At 39.2% G+C, this 18,850-nt stretch overlaps 2 protein-coding genes, 1 non-coding gene and 1 pseudogene across 7 annotated transcripts; all 4 read right to left on the reverse strand.

Moving 5' to 3' along the window:
• Window positions 1–3,675: 3,675 nt before the first annotated feature.
• Window positions 3,676–3,759, reverse strand: TRNAL-CAA (transfer RNA leucine (anticodon CAA)). The gene has a single exon. It is a non-coding gene; the product is annotated as a tRNA-Leu (tRNA).
• Window positions 3,760–4,069: 310 nt separating this feature from the next.
• LOC126600504 (uncharacterized) lies at window positions 4,070–7,305 on the reverse strand. The gene is made up of 4 exons (XM_050267075.1): window positions 6,879–7,305; window positions 6,476–6,631; window positions 5,543–5,614; window positions 4,070–5,314 (listed from the first exon to the last, which is right to left on the reverse strand). Exons 1-4 carry the CDS (start codon window positions 7,029–7,031, stop codon window positions 4,646–4,648), a joined length of 1,050 nt encoding a protein of 349 aa, XP_050123032.1. The 5' UTR covers window positions 7,032–7,305; the 3' UTR covers window positions 4,070–4,645.
• Window positions 7,306–8,234: 929 nt separating this feature from the next.
• Window positions 8,235–11,911, reverse strand: LOC126599067 (potassium transporter 3-like; annotated as a pseudogene).
• A 1,177-nt stretch (window positions 11,912–13,088) lies between these two features.
• Window positions 13,089–18,560, reverse strand: LOC126599917 (calcium-dependent protein kinase 1-like). Of its 5 annotated transcripts, none has more exons than XM_050266391.1 (9): window positions 17,782–18,560; window positions 16,870–17,013; window positions 16,261–16,413; window positions 15,473–15,588; window positions 15,115–15,282; window positions 14,475–14,602; window positions 14,264–14,363; window positions 13,633–13,730; window positions 13,089–13,475 (listed from the first exon to the last, which is right to left on the reverse strand). In XM_050266391.1, exons 1-8 carry the CDS (start codon window positions 18,464–18,466, stop codon window positions 13,647–13,649), a joined length of 1,578 nt encoding a protein of 525 aa, XP_050122348.1. In that variant the 5' UTR covers window positions 18,467–18,560; the 3' UTR covers window positions 13,089–13,475; window positions 13,633–13,646. The 5 variants fall into 5 exon arrangements, with proteins under 5 accessions (XP_050122348.1, XP_050122347.1, XP_050122345.1 ...); XM_050266390.1 differs by having other exon boundaries at window positions 13,089–13,482; XM_050266388.1 differs by having other exon boundaries at window positions 13,608–13,730.
• Window positions 18,561–18,850: the final 290 nt, after the last annotated feature.

An 18,850-nucleotide genomic window follows, 5' to 3' on the forward strand; every position in this document is an offset into this window, starting at 1 on the left:
TAAGAGACAAATAACTAGACTAGATCTTCTTCCAAAACCATGGGATAAGTAAAATGTGTGACTAATGAGGGAATAACCAAGAAGGGGCGGCTGGGCACTGATAGTGGTAGGGACATAGGCTACTAAGGTAGAGGCGTACTGGGTTGCGCGTTAGATTAGACACAAGGGGCAAAATCGGCTAGAGAGACAGCACGATGCATGCGCGGGTATGACAGAATCTGAGATGAGAGGCTCTGGACTAGGTGGTTCTGGGATGTAGGTGGGAGCACACAAGATCAGAGGTGTGGTCAGTGGCTGGCATGTGACGAGGTGTGGTCAGTGGCTCTCAGTGAAGACATAAACTCGTGGTAGAATTACGTTGGGTGTGGGCTAGGATGGGCAAAATATCTGTGGGTTTGGGTAACCGCGGTTACCCGTCCATTTAAAGTTCACGATTATGCTTATGGATAACCGTTTAGACGAACATGGGTATAACCGTTTATCTGTGAAATTTAAATGGGCGGTTATGGGTATTATCCGCGATTATAAACGGGTATCCATCAGTTATAGGTATTACCCGCGGTTATAACGGGTATCAATTTACCCATTTAATTTAATATATGTAAAATTACCCATTAATTTTCAAAATCTTTTTTTTTTAATGAAAAGAATTGTTGGAGGGATCGATTTTTGACAATGATAAAGTGCCTATTTATACATTTAGGGTTGATGAATTCATATGTTTTTTAAATGTTAAACTATTTCGTGGTCATAACTGATTATGTTAAATTAATTTATTCAATTGGTTATAGGTATTACTCGCGGTTATAACGAGCATCCATTTATCCATTTAATTTAATATAATAGTTATATCGGTTATGGGTATTACCCTATGATCACTTAATTCTGTTGGATTCATGCTAATTGGTGTCGATGTTCCTAAATAGGATACTAATTCAATTTATACATTTCTTTTGTATGCCTCTTTTGGTAACAACGAGTCGATGAGACTTTGTGATTGAATGCTAAAGCATTAGTGTTCAAAAGTGTTTAGTTTCGGAATATTTTGAAGCTTTGAATCATCTAGTATTCAAGATAATGACTACTTTTTGTTTTTAGAATCTTTACTTTGTAATCATATGGATTATAATTAAAGACATGCTTGGGTGCAGCAGAAAAATATCGTTCATAAATTATTATTTCAATTATTGGAATTGTATGAGGACTTAAATGATTAAAATAGAGAAATGCTTACTAAAATGTACCTACAACGATGTTTAATTATCAGAAAACGAAAATTATGACAAATTTTTCTTTTGTAATTTTCAAGTTGTTAAATAAAAAAAACAAACAAACATGTAGACGGATGAAAAAAATGGGTAAATGGGTAAAAATAAAATAAAAAGGATAAACGGGTTCAAAAATGGGTAAACGGGTAAATGGTTATGGTTAAATGGGTAAACGGTTATGGTTAAATGGGTACACAGTTATGGGTATGGTTAACCATTTATAAACGGTTATGGGTATGAATATAACCGTTTATACAATTACCCAATAGGTAAACGGTTATGCGGGTATGAATATAAACCGTTATGGGTAATTAACCGTGGTTACCCGTCCGCCATAACTGTTGCCCATCCCTAATGCGGGCTAAACAGGTGTGTGTTGTCCAAATGAGGAGGGTTGGTGAAACGGCCCAGTGTAGCAACTTGGTGTAGTCACAACCTGTTTGGGCATCAAGACGCTGATAACTCTTATTGTGAGTACTATAACTTATGAAGGCACACGGCTTAGACTGAGGCATATGGTTCATGATGAGGAAATCAAAGACATCCAAAGACACAAAGATGTGAGTCGGTGAGAACATCAGTAAATAAAACATAAAAACGAAAACCACTAACAGAAGTAACATGTGAAATCCACATCAAAATGAATAATATAAAATAAAGAAAAACCACAATTATTATTAATTTAATCAAAGGGTAGTTGAGTTGGTTTGCGCACAACCCATATAAAAATATTTATCTAATTTGACATCAGGACTTAAACTAGAACATAAACAAGACATGACATTTTGTGAGAGCAATTCCAGCGTGTGAGCCACTCCCCCAGGCTATTCACTATTTAATCCACCCAATGAATAGTAATTATCTTTTGCATCTCCACTGTTGCACTTGAATAGCCCTGGCAATACGCAATAAAATATTAGTTTTTTTTTAAATAATACAAAATAATTTTATTTGTAATTTCGGATAAGATTTTTAATCGTTCTCGTTGTGTTACGTGTCATTATCTAAAAAGTTATAAAATAATACAAAATAATTTTACTTGTAATTTTAGATAGAATTTTTAATCAGTCTCGTTGTAACACTTTCTATTAATTTTTTTTTTCTAACATGGTGCAACACACCATTCCAACACCTTTGTTTTTTTTCACAGGTGCCGATGCACCATGCCAAAACCTTTTTTTTTTTTTTTCTTCTTTTCACATGGTGCCAACGCACCATTTCTTCTTTTAATCTGTGTTTTTTTTTCTTTCATTTTCAAGCTCAGGCAAGGCCTCAGCAGCTCTCTCTCCCTCTCTCTCTCTCTCTCTCTCTCTCTCTCTCTCTCTCTCTCTCTCCTCTTTCCCCCAAAAACAAATCCCAAATCGTGCGATCTGGGCACGTGAGTGGAAGGAGGGGATCGCGAGTGCGTGGAGGCGAAGGCGGTGTGGGATGCGACGACAACTGCAGCGGAGGAGGGACCGGATCTCTTCCATTTATCTGTGGGTGTATCATCAGTCTCGGCTACGAACTCCGGCAAAAGCCGTTGAGTTCGAAGCCAAAGTTTTACATTTTTTTTATTTTTTTATTTTTTTTTATTTTTTTATTAATTTTTTATATTTTAATTAATTTTATATTATGGCTGACGTCGTCCTAACGTCAGCCCACGTCACATGGAATTCGGGGTCTTGGACTGGCAATCCCTGCCGGGCCTGTTGCTCGGGCCTCGTCTGTCCCTTGGGCTCCCATACGCTGGACCCTATCCCCTCCAGCAATTTGGCCCTGTTTGCTGGCCTGTCCCCCGAGCAACCTCCCCCGCTGGAGTTGCTCTGAAGGATGACCAAGTCTTTGGTGCCATGTGTATGAAGAGATAGCTGCTAAAGCGTGGAAAACACTGGAGATTGAAGACGACAATGCTAGAGGGTAAAGCTCATCCTTACATGGCCCTGAAAATGGTAGAAACCAGTGCGTAAGTCATAGATAGATAGAAGTTAGGTCAAAAATAAAACAAAAGTAGAATTTTTATTTTTATTTTTTGGAAAACAAGCAACTAAAAGAAGAATTTTGCAGAATTCAAAAATTAGAAAAATATTGCGGATATGGAATTTAGTGGGACCTAGAGTTATAAGAATTGTACTAGTGTGAAGAACATTCATTGAATGACCGATACCCAAATAAATTTTGACGGACCAAGATAGGGTTGCGGTGTAGTAAGAGTGGAAGATTGACCCATCATGTGAAGAGTATTTGGTTGCTAAATTCTAAAACTTGGGTTTTATGGTAAAGAAGATTACATTGATCGATTTTTCATTTTTATGAATCATCTTGGTGAAGGTTGGTCAATTTCAGAAACCGTTATCAAAATCCAATTATAATGGCATCTCCCATTGGAGATGGTGGCTTTCGGTAAAGAAAAAGAGGATAAAATAAATGTCAGAAGTGGGATTTGAACCCACGCCCTCGTTAGAGGACCAGAACTTGAGTCTGGCGCCTTAGACCACTCGGCCATCCTGACTTTGCATTAATGTTTTGATAGACTTACTTAAACTTCTTCTAAATATGAAACGAAAAATCAAACAACTTTGAAACTTTTCTTCTTTTAATATTATTTTTAATTTTATTGATCCTACCTCATTTCCAACTCACATCTTTCACATGCCACCTCCTCTCTTTCATTTTGTTCTGTGTAGTTTTCTAATATCCTAGTTTTTGGGTGAACTTTCCAACACCCTTCTTGTTTATGCTCTATATAAGAAGTCCTAGTATTATATATTTTATACCATTGGGCATGACATGTATATTGTCGAACTGTGACTCCAATACCGTAGCTTTAAATCTCATCCCGTTCATTTCACGTCCCAAAGAATACAACTTGGTATTGTAGATTGTAGCGATATAGATATAGATATCGATGCTACATAATACACAGACAAAGAATGGGGGGTTAGATAGTTTCTTTATAAATCAATAGTGTCTAATCTACAGGCCAGTGGGGAAGAGAAATTAAAAATAAGAAGACATAAAAAATCAGACAAAACAATCCAACGAAACTACAAGAGCCTGCTTTGCTTTGCTTGCTGTCTTGGAACATCTTCTTTCTTTCTTTCTTTTCCCCTTGGTTATACATCTTAAATATGAACAAGGTATAATGCTGACCTTCTCAACGTTGGACGGACTTGAATTCGATGGTCAACCTCTGCGACGTAACTACGTTAATTTAGTGGACTTCAACTGCATTCTGCTGAAATTTTCTTAATCAACATCATCGCTTAAAGAAAGCAAGCAGCTAGTCTTGTAGCCTCTAATCTCCCAAGGGAATGCAAACCACAGATCTGGATGGATGCTTCTGTTAAAATGGGATTGGCCACCGATGAATGACTCCCAAAGTACATTTCTTGTGATTATTTCATTAAATCTAAAAATACGAAGCCATTCCAAAGACTGTGCAAGAGCATCGATGGTAATAGATTCCTTGACCGTGCGAATACAACGCCCATCACCACCCCAAGGAAAATAAGTGGTAGAATCCTCTGTACATTCCAATGTGCTAAAGCAAATACAACCGAGCTCACCAATACTGCAGACCATACAGGCATGTACTTGGTTAAGGAAGGCAGCAAGAAACCCCTGAAGAGTATCTCCTCCCACATGGGAGCACACACTGAAACTACCACTGCATACATTGCCATTGCCACTGGATCACGTGCCATAATTGCTTGCTCAACACTTGATATTGTGACAGGGGTGGACGGCAAAAGAGGGAGCAGACTAAGGTTCAACTGTGAGAGCCGATTGACCAGGGGAAACATAAGGCATCCAAGAGCAACATCCAACTGCCATGTCCCTTTCAAGCTAAATTTAAACCAATCCGGAGGAAGAGGGCGAAAACGAGATAAGCAGCGACAAATTATCGTAATTCCAACAAGACCTTCAGTTACATCAGTTACCAGGCTAAATAAGGCTTGTCCTCTATTTGTTAATGATTCCCTGCTGAAACCTGCCATGTGAGCTGCAAATGGAACCATCCAAGAACCTATGAAGCAAAAAGCAGCAACCCATAGTAGCATGACCTGCATCATGTATATGTCATATCAACTTTGCCAATAACAAAGGGCAACAGTCTCTTTCTTTATAAATCCTAGTTATTAGACACCTTATCTTCATAATATTTCTTTTTTTTATTCCTCCGTAAAAACTTATCCTTTAAAGTAGACGATGGATGTGACAGCTTGGAATCCATGACTATTGCCTAGTTGCATTCGATTTGAAGTTTTACAATACATAAATTAAACACTTACCTGCAATATGGTCTCTGCTGACCAAGGCACACTCCAACGACTCCCAATTGCCCTAGACACTGCATCTGCAGCCTGAGATATAAACCCCCAGAAAAGAAGAAATGAGAACCTTGATGCCTTGGATATGTTTTCCAGATCAAAGTGATAAAAGTGGTTACAGGATATTTCCTGCCACATTTATAACATTCCATTCTTGTGCGTGTGCGTGCATATATCATTTATTTCACTATATCGGCTAAGCAACGAGGAAATTGGAATCAACATATTAGTTTTTTCACTTCAATTTTCTTGACAACCATTGAAGCATAACTGCAAAGCGAATGTAAGATAATCTGCTGTCCTAATCATATACCCTATTATTAGTTCCAGTCCTTATGGACATGTGTTCCATACAATCAACCTACCTTAGGTGTTTCGCTCACAAGGCCCACAAGGCAATTCGCTCACCAAAACTAACATACCTGAAGAATTATACAATTTATCCTCGTTTTAGAAACGGCTACTGCGGGTTGTTACTGCCTAATATTTCCATTAAACAACCATAAACTCAAAGTGCATAAACTTCGTCAGTCACCTTAGTATCTTAGTATAATTCAACTGCAAGTGTGAAAGTTAAAGAACTCCTTCTAAGTGATGTGGCGAATATTGCAATAATATTGAACACTACAACCTTGATAGCTTATGCTTTGATATAACACTAGTACCTTATGTAGATGGATCAACAAGGCAGTTCGCCAACATGTCAGAAACTAAACTTCAACCTAACTGGTAAGCCCTAATAATTTCAATAATATTATCGAACGAAATCAACGTGTTCTATAAGCTATTCACCATCCAGTTGCTTTACATACTACACGAACAACCCGAGATTCTGAATGAATAAGCAATAAAGCAAATATGACTTTGTAACCGGAACAAAGAAAGAAATATGACCTCTCGAAGAGCTACTCCCCAATCCCTTTTAACCACCTTAGAATCATCAAACTCGGACTTGACAACTTCCTCGGGCACCAAGTGTTCAATATATTCCGATTTCGGTGTATCTGAAGAGAACTCCTCTTGCCTAAAGCATGAAATTCTAGTCCACCTCTGCAGAAAAATAACCCGGATATTTAAACTTCCAAATACAAATTTAACGGTATAACATGGAATTAAATTTTCAATTTTTCATGCGTTTGTTCTAACAATTACTTCTATGAACAATCGTACAGCTCAATTAAATAGTCAACAGGAAAAAGGACCAAAATTTGTCCATTTTTCGTGCATTTTCTCGGCAACCAAACACTGAACAAGGTGTAAACTATCAACACGAAACAGGAAATCCAAAAGTGGCTACCGTATTGGAGGGTCTGGATTGAGATTCGAAGATCCTAAAACTCCGGGAAATTGGATGCAAAGCTCCGGGTCGGGTCGGAAGCCTAGCTCCGGGGGCGGAGGAATGGAGGAAAGGGCGGCGGATAAGGGAGTGTGAGCAAGTGGAGCTCAACATGTTGTGAGCGAGTTGTTCAGAGCTCCGGATACCGTTTGCATATCAGACTGGATTGCGAGGTGGTTTGTTTGTTTGGGGATTTGAATTTCCGTTTGTTTGGCAGCTGGGATGGAGGAGTTTTGCCTAATCCAATTCCCAGATTCCCAGATTCCCAGAAAAGAGACAAGGGGAAATGGGGTTTCTCTCTCTAGGAAAGAATTTGAGGAGAGAGAGAGAGAGAAAGAAAGTTAGGAATTTGGTACTGCCCGGCTGGCTGCTGAGCGTGTAATTTATGGGTTTGGGGTGTGTTTGGATACAGGGATAAGAGTGGTTTTCCAATTCCCTGAGATTCTGCGGATTGAGGAAATCGGATTTATTACAAGTTGTTGGTAATATCTTAATATCTTATTTATTAAAAACTGCATTTGTCGTTATTTAGTACTACTATCTAATAGTATTTATTTTTAATTGTAAGTGATAAGTGTTAAGTTCGATTCTCGTCGGAATTGAGGAAATGGGATTTATTACAAGTTGTTGGTGATATCTTATTTGTTAAAAACTGCATTTGTCGCTATTTAGTACTACGATCTAATAGTATTTATTTTTAATTGTAAGTGACAAGTGTTAAGTTCGATTCTGGTCGGAATTGAGGAAATGGGATTTATTACAAGTTGTTGGTAATATCTTATTGGTAAAAAAATGAGTAGTATTCATTTTGCTAAAATAAATAAATAAATAAACTGCATTTTGCCAACCTGTTCATAAAATTAAATTAAAAAATTATCTTATAGAAGGATTAAAATTAAGGAAAACTAATGAAAAGGGCTTGAAAACTTTGAGTTTTAATGATAAGGACAAAATAAAGGGTAAAGTGAATAGTACCAGGATTGACTTTTTAGTGTAAAAATGTGGTTTTTTGTTAAAGTGAACAGTACCTGGTGCTTTTCGTTAAAGTTCCCTTAAAATTATGACAAATTTGATAATTGGACTGGATTGGTCTTTTCATTTCCAGACTGGATGGTTTGATTGCTGGATTGCTGGATGGATTGATTGCTGGATTGCTAAAAGATTAAGCTGGAAATAAAATATGGGATTAGGAAGTATGAATTTGTGGACTTTTTCTGGTTGCTTTTGCTTACCCTAAAACAAGGGTGCTTTGATTTGATTTGGACCCTTTGGCTTGTCTTATCTACCACAATTCCTCTCTGTCTACTGTCAAAAATTTCAAATAAATGATGTCCTGCTTTCTTGATAAGAGTTTGACTCTCGTTTTTCTCCTTTTTTCAGATGATCTATTGTAGGCCACGTTTGAACCGCAATTGCAGTCCTATGCATTATGAATGAGTTCCATTTCGCCTTTTAAGTATGCGTGACCTATTACATATGCTACCCGGCATGCTTTGCTTCCACCAGTTCCTGGAGCTGTTCCTTTAGAAGGGAGTCCTTGCATTTTGCATCCAGCAATCCATACCAACCCTGCCTCCAGTAGTTGAGCTTTAGCGCTTCTTGCTCATAGATGGCCTGCAAGTTCTGCAGCGCAGGACACTTGGCGCTGCTCACAATGGCTGCAGAACTTGAACAGCTGCTCTCTCCAAGGCCAGATGTTTGTGCCATAACCAACACCGTGCCAAACTTCCCATATGTCTTTACAACTGCCATACAGCGATACATCCCATAAGATTTGGGTCCAATACGACCAACAAGATACCTTTCTTTCTGGGGAACATAAGGAACAGGAACAGTTTTACCGCAAACGAAGGCAATCACTTGGTAAAAGCGCCAGTAGGTTGGTTAAGAAATGAGTAAATGATTCTGGGACTCCGGTAGACAACTCAGTGTAGATGAGGCTGATTCTAGAGACCCTAACAATGCCAAGACTGGGACCCAGCGTGAGCATTGAAACCTCGTTATGCAAGTCATACAAATACTTCTTCTGCGTGCCATATTGCCAGTGATACATAACTACCACGACGACTGCAGACTTAAACTAGGGGAAGCCATGTACCTTTGAGGATTCTCACACACAAAGATGAAAGGTAGACGGCTTCAACTGAACCGAAAAGTTCACGAAATAAAAAGGGACAGCATGAAACCCTGATGCCAAACAAGGTTGATGACAAGCGATGCCAGCCACGTCGTTATGACTGTAACAGCCAAAAATGCAATGCCTGATATTAGAAAGGCAGGATAAGCTTTCATTTACAAAAATAAAGAATAAACATGACATATTATTTTGACTATCAACAACAACAAAGCCTTTTCCCACTAAGTGGGGTCGGCTATATTATTTTGACTATCACTTGAACAAAATTTACTATTATTTTGACATCACTTGACAAAAATTATGAGTCCTCGTACTTTAGCAATGGAACATATATGGTTCAGACAGTAAAACACTTCTATCATGAATTTATATCTACTTTGCAGACATGCTCGTCAATAAGGAGAACAACAATATCTTATAATTTTTTTTTTTCTGAGCAAAGCTAACATACCATAAGCATTTGCTATACGAATTGTGTCTCGAAAACCAATTGTGACAGCCAAACTGAGGATCATGAAGAAACCAACTCAACTCAGGGATGTATATCTGGCCAGGTATCCATCTCTTTGTATGTACAACCTTGACTACAACCTTGATGCTAGGGAAACATCATATGGCATTGCATTACTTGACAACTGAGAATGTGGAAGAGATAACAGGTTGACTGGCAACAATGGCGGCCAAAGGTGCAACCACAAGTACTGGCCACAATAAGGGAGCTACAGAAAAGATATGAGCATTCTTTAGGACAAATAATAGCAACTCTTAATGGGAGCTGCAAGCTGTAAACTATGGACGCCAGTGCATCCCCGAATCAATATAATCATCCAGACAGCAAGTTGGCTTTGAATTTCTAGAAGCTTAATTGGAACAGAGGAGAAAAAGCTCATAGATACTGCAGATAGATTTCTCAAAAGAAACGCAGCTTGTCCCATGTATTGAAGTATTAGGCAAGGGTAAATCACCAAAGAATATGCAACCTGCGCACAGCAACACATGTTAGTTTTCCCCTTGCCACCTAGAACTGCTGATCTAAGCTACAATAATCAGAAGCATGACACAGAACTAGTGGAGTAAGGTGAAGCCAGCAGGGTAAAATTCAAACATAAGATTCACTTTTCAAGTACGAACGGGTTCAATCAGATCATGAAACAACACTATTTGACTATACATAATGGTGAAGGTGTCACATTCTTTAAAGTATAAAACAAAATTTTCAGATTTCAGAAGTTGTTTGAATAACAATTCATTGGACAACAATCAGAAATGAGAGGTACAGAACTTAGAGATACTCTTGCCGGTTATGGCTGCTCTTCAGAACGAGAAAAAAAAAAAAAAAAAAAAAGCTAGACGAATTGTGATTATTACGATCAAACCACGAGTGCTTTTCTCCCGACATATCAATCTCCATGTAGGTTAGACCAAGCCTATACCAGTGTATATTTCTCCAAAAAACAAGTTTCATAGTTCTATTTCATTTCGAAACACATGCAGAATATAAAGGTCGTACCCAGTGCACAAGGCTCCCGCTTTACGCAGGGTCTGGGAGAGGTGAATGTCGGCTAGCCTTACCTCCATTTATGGAGAGGCTGCTCCCAAGTCTCGAACCCGAGACCTACCGCTCATGCAACGTCTAAAAATAACTACACATCCCTACATAAGTTTCACTTATAATGGCAAACGTATTTCTGTCCAGTAATGTTAAAACCTGTTTTTTCAAACCATGATGGTGAATCCCAAAGCAATCAACCCTGGGTTGCAAAAAGTTGAAAACAATTGAAAACGAACAATGGTATTATTTTTCATCGCTACTTCATGGTCAACCCAGAGTGTAGCACCAACAGAAAGACATAATTTGGCCAAGATCCGCAAACATGGCTTCAGTTCCTGGAATCAACAAACATTGCACGATCATGAGAAGCAAAAGCTAATGGAGAAAAAAATGCAAGTACTCTACTTACCACTCACACATAAAAGAATTCCTCCAAGAGAAAGCCAGCCATCTTTTCCTGTCGTCTGGAAGACTCTGTAAATATAATATGGAGAAAGAGCCTGATATACTCTTGGATTCCACTCAATGATATTGTAGATTCCAACAGCAGCAATTAACAGTAGCCAAAGGATCATAACTGGAGTGAATATGAAGGCCAACTTGTGGATGCCATGGTGTTGCAAAATAAAAAGGGCAACCAATAAAATACAGGCAACAAGAACCACCACACCTGGGTTGTGTAGAAGTGTTAGCAGCTAAAATGGCATGAGATAAATTTTACTGAGTGACGAAAAAATTTCATGTGGAAAGAACTCACCATTATGAAAATCCATTTCTTGGAATTTAGCCCTTCAACAGATGCAAAGACTGCAAATGAACGGACACTTGTTAGCACAGGTTGTTAAAGAGAGAACAAATGGCACACAGAACCATGTACGAACCTACAAAATCAATCGTTCCAAGTCCCATTGAAATATATGGAATATTTGAAAGGATCAAAGATGTTCGTCAAACAAAGAAAATTCGCCCGATACCGCAGGCGACACAAATCACCAAAGAAGCTCCACATAAAACTATAAGAAGTAGACAGGTTTTTGCAATTTTATGTCTCTCAATAAACCTTTTCAATGGGGAAGTGGGCCTGTTTGTATTGGAACAACGGGGCTAGTGATACGTAGAGATCTCCTCATCAGATGCCTGATAATTAGGCAGCAAACAGAATTTCGCATTTCTGCAAAGGAGGGCCTATAATGCAATAACGCCGCCTGCAAATGACCCAACCAATACAACCTTAAATCCACAAAACAAGCAAAATGGTTCACAACATCAGTGAGGACAAGTGTAATCACCTATTACCTTAACCATTGTCGTTGCTGCTCAACATGACGATGACACATTTTAGCACCGAAATAAGAGGAAGAGTCCAAAAGATAACTGTAAACACCCCAAATATCGTATCCTCGGTTTGGTAATTGAGCAACCCTCCCGAAAAGGTAATTTTACAAACATAAAGAGGGGGAATGCTCAAAACACCGAAAAGAAAACCGGAACTCCTATACACGAAAAGGGCATTTTGCCTACATTGACCTCTTCTGTTAACCTGTTTAAACAACACACAGTGCATAAATTTTCAATCTTTAAAGCTAAACATAAAACATTTAACTAATTAAACACAATTCTAGCAATGCACACAATCAATTTCTCTATTCGAACACTAAATTTCGTATCCCCTTTCTGTCCTTTGCTTACAATTTCAGTCCAACTGAACTAAATTAATGAGGAATTTAATGAAGCGTGACGAAATCAGGAATTTCGCATAAACTAAGGAATGGGTTGGATTACACGGAATTTTCTTGCATTTTCTGGGTGAATTTTCTCGAGAAACAAACAGAAAAGTGAGGTTTTTACCGTGGCCAGCCGGGGATGGACCTCGACAATCCGCTCTGCATCCTCCTGCTCGCTTGAACTTCAAGAAAATGACGAGAGAATCGAAAAAAATTTTAAAAAATGTAGAAAAATTAAAAGATGAAATGGATCGAATTCAAAAGAGTCGAACGTTGTAACGGAGATCTAAATCTGGCGGGGTCCCCTTCGCCGCCGGGATTTTCTCGGTGTTTTCAGTTTTTATGTTTGAGTGGGCCCCCCAAAAAGTCTGTGGGGTGCTAAAGGTTTATTTGCAGAATCGTCCTTTGTTATTTACGAAATAACACTTTTGGCACCAAATTAATTAAGCATCCTTGTTTGGCAAGTAACGAAAGAGAGGCTTCTGCTATATTAAAAGGGTTACATCATAACGAAAGTTATGCAACAATGGGTGTTTTAGGGTTTAGATTGGCTGAACCAAAGCCATTGTCTTCCTTCTTCAACAAACCTCTCTTCCCCCTCTCAACTTCGCCTCTCATCGTAACAAAAATAACATAACAAGTGTAAACGCCACTTCTGTTCATCAGTCACATGCTCAATCCGCTCAAGCCCTAGCTGGTTTTGCATTTCTTTCTTTAAGATACTACTTGTTATCCAATTGGAGTTGCTAAACCTTGAATTGCTTGAACCGGTCATGAACCAAATAAAATAATCTAGGCAAAATCCAAATCCAAATCATTACATTTCTAGCTTCTCCAGCTTTTGATACTGCCTTACTCATAGTCTGGTTCAAGAGCCAACCAACATTTTCAGTTACAAGGTAAAAATTGCGAAATAGATGAAAAAAATAGGGGGGATAACATAACTTTATTCAATTTGTTTTCTTTAACATGTGGGAGTTGGGGTTAGAGAACCCGCTTATGCTAAATAGAATGATACCCCCAGAAAAAAAAAAAAAAAAAAAAGGCCACCTAGCCTGGCGGGTGCCTGGGCGGGTCTAGATGGGCGCCAAGGCAAGTCTCTGGATTAGTCGCGGCCCCCCCCTACAAACAGCAGTAGTATTATCCTGCAAACTAACGTAATCGAGGTCAACTCTCCCGCTGAAGGGCAGGCCAAGGACTTGCTAACCAGCTAAATTGGGTTTGTAAGTTATATATTATATCTAAAGGGGTAACAGGAACCCGTAAAATTAAGAAACCTGGTTAAGGCAGCCCAGAACATACAAACTGTCTTCAATTTATTTTCTTCTTCTATTTGTGACCAACTCAGGATTGCCTTTCCTCATCATGGCTGCAAACTCATCATAGTTAATCCTTCCATCCTGCAAATAATTTCGGAATTCGTTAACTGCGGCAGAAATCAGGGCTTCAAAAACTCATAATATATAAACAAGAACAAGCTGGTACTAGTCTATCGCCTTGTTCGTACGTACAGTGCAATGGTGTCACTATGAGATGATAAGGTGCAGCCAGTGACAGGATTTCTTTTTTTTTTTTTTCCATTAAAATTCACATGTTTTGGTATAGAACACGGGAATTATCTTATCGCCCTGTCCCCTTATAATGCCATTACAGTTTTGGTGTCAGGTATCAACAACAATTTTGAGGCCAAAATCAACAGTGCAAGCAAAGTCTTCTGCTCGACATGATATTCAATATGTTCCTTGATGTAATTGTTAATCTCCCATGTATGGTAAATAGGAGGAAAATAGTGATATCAAAATTGCACACACACACACACACACAAACATAGATAGATAGACAGATAGATAGAGAGAGAGAGAGAGAGAGAGAGAGAGAAGAAAATACGTATCTATATATATATATAAGTTACGAAGATAGATAAGGTACGTACACAATCTGTGTCAACTTCTGCAATGATTTCCTTGATTGTTTTCTCATCACCCATATTATACTTCTTAAGCGCTTGCTCCAACTCTTCCACCGTGATGTACCTAAAATGAGAAGAGGTCAAAACATATTTTTAAATCGTGATAGTTTGACATAAATTGAGAACAGAAAAACACAGCTATAACTATGTTACTGACAATGAAGTAAACTGTTACCCGCTCTTGTCTTCGTCAAAATATTCAAAGGCTTTGTATAAATGATCCTCTCTTTCCATTCTATTCATGTGCATGGTAGCTGTTATAAACTCGATGTAGTCAATTGTTCCATTTCCATCGACATCAGCCTGAAAATGAAACCAGAAATTTTCAACCATCTAGGATTAGGGAACTGATCATCCAATTGAAGAATAACATATCAAGTATCTTAACAAGCCATGCAGCTAAACGATGTAGACTGAGCTGATTATAGGTTAACAAAGACTGCAGCAGGAAGTTTGGAACAACAGTTTGTTTAAAAGTAAAGAAATGGATGAGTAAATGTGAAGAGAAATGATGTTTCAAAAATAATTTTGAAGTGGTATTTCCTCTCCTCACTCACTTTCCTTAAAAAATGGAGAGATTGGAGGGGGAAATGATATTCGCATTATTTTTAACTACTAAAATGTCAACTAATGTTTCCTCACAACTTTTCTCAGTAACTATTCAGCACGATTAAGAGAAATCCAAAGTCTCTTCTCTTCTTTTTTTTGTTTCTCATATCTTTTCTTTCTCTTCTCTATTAACTAAAAAAATTACCAAACACACTGGAATCGTGAAGCTCATGTTGGACTAAGAGTAAGAAGACTGGAGATATTACCGCTTCCATCAACTGTCTCACTTCAGACTCAGAGAGCTTGGTACCCATTTTCGGAAGGCCAGCTTTTAACTCTTCATATGTAATTGTTCCACTGTTATCTGTGTCCATGGATTTGAACATTTCCTTCAAGCCTATGATTTCTTCTTCAGAAAGATTTTCTGCAATTACCTGCAAGAAAGAAATAAAGCACAACTTTATTCAATATTTGGTCAAGAAACAAGCTTGACAATACTGACACATTTCTGTCTCATGATATTGGCTGGACCAGCACCATGCCCGAGCCCTAGGATTCATTTCCACCAGCCTCATTTCAGTGCATGAAGAGGATGCTAATGAGGTTGACAAAAGATACTCTCACCTTCAATGCTACTTTCTTGAGTTTGTTCATTGCCCTGAACTGTTTCATTCTAGATAGAACAGCACTATCAAGAGGTTTATCAGATGCATCACCATCTTCCCGCATCCATGGATGACCTGCATAGTGTTTTGAGCAGTTCAGAAACTGTAGAATATTTCAAGCCAGATGCAATAAAGACTAAGAAAAAGCATCAATGCATGGAGAATGTTTAACACAGGAAGCATGAAAATCTAATAGCAGGAACAAGCAAACATAATAAGTCAAACTACAGAGGGAACCGAGATAGCTAGCAAATATAATAATGATACTACACCTAACTACTCAGAATAATTATTAATTACCCAACACTGTATCCATTGAGCTTCTTCGTACTGTTCTCTTGATCCTCCACTACTTCTGATGAACCATATGGCTAGCCAGATGAATTGTGACCAGGAGCATCTTCATCCTTTAATTTGTTAATATGATGCCAACAAGGAGATGATATCATATGATTCCTAGAGCATGATCACAACTACAAGTTATCCAAAATAACGCCCACTTCTTCAAAGAGAAAAGTAGGCACAAAAGTTCTCAACCATTCCATTTTTATACTTTTTTGGTTTTGGGGAGGAGGGTAGGTAGGGTAGCGAGAGGGAAAGGCATGGGAGAGTGAATCATCAAGAGTTATAGAAACAGTAAAACAATAAATGAAAAAAAATGCAATATTTTAAAGTATTCCATGTCTACGAAATATGTCACTGTGAAACTTATTCCATGTCTACGAAATATGTCACTGTGAAACTTACTCAGGACGTCAGCTGCTGTAAGTCGTTCCTTAGGATCAGCTCGGAGCATTTTCTTCACAAGATCTTTGGCACTGCTGGAAATGGAAGGCCAAGGATCAGACACAAAGTCAAGATGTCCCCGAAGGATAGCATCAAAGATACCTTGTTCATTCTCTGCGCATGAAATAAAACTTAGAAAAGTGGAACTGATGACCGCTTTAAGTGGCAACTTGTACCAACATGATAAACTAAAAATGGGTAATATCCTAAAATTCTTGCTGCTTCTGAGTGTTGACTTAATGCAGACTTCCAGTCAATTCGCTTATTAGGGAGGATGAAAAGTAATTATTTATTACTCGGTTTATTAAAGTAAAAAACTTCAACCTATCAGAATTGAATGAAAATAATTAAGCTAATCAAGGTAGGAAACCATCATGAGATTTTATAGTATCAGCCGAGAAACAAGTGACGCATTCATGAAGGAATGTATACATGGATGGGAAAATCCCATTTTATGAGTAATAGTTTTCCGCATTTCTACTCACTAATAGAAACCACTCCATGGCAATTGTTAAAAAAATAAAAATCTCCAAATTCAGTTGCTCTCAAGGAAGAAGAGCAGAGCCATACCTCCCCAGAATGGTGGGACCCCACTAAGTAGAATGTATAGTATCACCCCTGCACTCCAAATATCAGCCTCAGCTCCATAACGACGACGCAGCACTTCAGGAGCAACATAATATGCACTTCCCACAAGATCCTTAAATACATCTCCTGCACTCGAAAATGAACTGTAAAGTCCTAGTTTTGTATGACAGAAAATATGAGGGCAAGGAACAAGTTTCCAAATTCAAAATACAGAGATATAGGAGTAACGACACTCGGTCAAGTGGCAACCCTAACATGCTTATTAGTTATTCATGATTTACAAGCAGAGTAGGCATGTACGATTTTGCACTTTTTGGTGCAATGAGCGAAAAGGCAAGCAATAAATTGTACCTAGTAATTTTCTAACCACCAGAACAAGATGCTTGCCTCCCAACAATAATTTGATATTCGCATAAGCATTTGGGACGAGCCCAATCCCGAAAGAAATTAACCGGAAGTAGTAATATAACTCATGAAGAGCAGGGGGCTTAAACCCTTCAAATTCCTAATCCAGTATTTTCTTCACAAGTTTGTCAGCTTCGTGAGATTTTTTAGTGTATCCAGAATACGAGCTGGTACGTCACGTGTACAAGTGGAGGGACACTAAAAAGTATATAGTTCCTCTCCATTACGATTTACGACACGTGGTATTTCAGTTCGTGTTTCGGGTACATGGAAAAATCTTTGTCAGCTCCAGCTCAAGTTCCTCAACCAAATAAATGCAAATGCTGTTCCACGGAAACCGATTGCTTTACGAACTATGCAATCAACAAACAAGTTGAAACAAACGCATTGCTTGTTTCGGACTTTCAAGATTTTAGGAGTTTTATACAAGAGATGTTAAATCCCGCACAAAAGTACACATGAAATTCGCACCACCAAAGTTGAACGGACCTGGCTTAAAGAACACCGAGAGCCCGAAATCGGTGGCCTTGAGCGGCGAGTCCTCGTCCTTGCTCAAAAGCAAGAAATTCTCCGGCTTCAAATCCCTATGCATAACCCCCATCGAGTGACAGTAGTGAACCACGGTGACGATCTGCCGGCAGAGATTGGCCGCAGCTCGCTCGGAGTAGTGGCCTTTAGCCATGATCCGATCGAAGAGCTCGCCGCCGGCGCAGAGCTCCATGACCAGGTTCACGGAGTGGCGGTCCTCGTAAGCTCCCTTGAGCTCCACGATGTTGCGGTGCCCGGTGAGGTGGTGCATGATCTGGACCTCGCGGCGGACATCCTCGACGTCGTCGTGGTTGATGAGCTTGCGGGTGGCGATGGATTTGCAGGCGAACAGCTGCTTTGTCTGCTTATCGGTGACGAGGTAGGTGACGCCGAATTGGCCGCGGCCGAGCTCACGGCCGAAGGTGTAGGAGGACCGGACGTCTTCCATGGGCCGGCCCAGGACCCGGCCGATGGGACCGGTGCCGGAAGCGGAGGTGGTGGTTGGGGGTGTGTGGGGTTTGGGTTTGGATGGGGCGGAGGCATTGGGAGGGAGGATGCGAACGGCGCCGTTTGATGGGCGGTGGTGGTGGTCGGCGGGGTCTTCGGCGGAGGAGGGGAGAGTACCGCTACTGCAGTTGTTACCCATTTTTCGGTCAATTGGGGGTCAACGATGTTTTGGGAGGATTTGGGATCTTAGGACAGGGAAACGAAAACGGCGGGTCGTTTTAGTGTTAACGGCGTTTGGACGGAGTGGTGAGTGAAAGGGGTTGACCACCAACATATCTATTCGAATTTAATAATATTTTATTTCTTCCCCCTACCCCAACAAAAAAGATAAGGGAGGGTTTGACATTGATAAAAGCGTTTCTATTTTTATTTGAAAAGAAAATAAAAATTAGGTTTTAAGTTGGATTGGAAATTATGATTTTTCCTAACATAAAATTTTCGGGCCTGTCCACTCCAAATTTATCTTCCTTTTTTTTTTATCTTATTTGAACGGTTACGATTAAGAAAGTGAAAGAAGAGGGGA

The sequence above is a fragment of the Malus sylvestris genome, chromosome 14, assembly GCF_916048215.2.
Source record: "Malus sylvestris chromosome 14, drMalSylv7.2, whole genome shotgun sequence".
In the NCBI taxonomy this organism is placed as follows: Eukaryota; Viridiplantae; Streptophyta; class Magnoliopsida; order Rosales; family Rosaceae; genus Malus; species Malus sylvestris.

Excerpts from the sequence above, each read along its gene's own strand:
- LOC126600504 (XM_050267075.1), bottom strand. The coding sequence starts at position 7,031 with ATGTTGAGCTCCACTTGCTCACACTCCCTTATCCGCCGCCCTTTCCTC. Across the intron at positions 6,632-6,878 it reads AATCCAGACCCTCCAATACG|AGGTGGACTAGAATTTCATG; the intron begins GTAGCCACTTTT and ends ATTTTTCTGCAG. Across the intron at positions 5,315-5,542 it reads CAGCAGAGACCATATTGCAG|GTCATGCTACTATGGGTTGC; the intron begins GTAAGTGTTTAA and ends TACATGATGCAG.
- LOC126599917 (XM_050266391.1), bottom strand. The coding sequence starts at position 18,466 with ATGGGTAACAACTGCAGTAGCGGTACTCTCCCCTCCTCCGCCGAAGAC. Across the intron at positions 15,283-15,472 it reads TCAAGAAAGTAGCATTGAAG|GTAATTGCAGAAAATCTTTC; the intron begins GTGAGAGTATCT and ends TCTTTCTTGCAG. Across the intron at positions 14,603-15,114 it reads TGAGACAGTTGATGGAAGCG|GCTGATGTCGATGGAAATGG; the intron begins GTAATATCTCCA and ends TTTCATTTTCAG.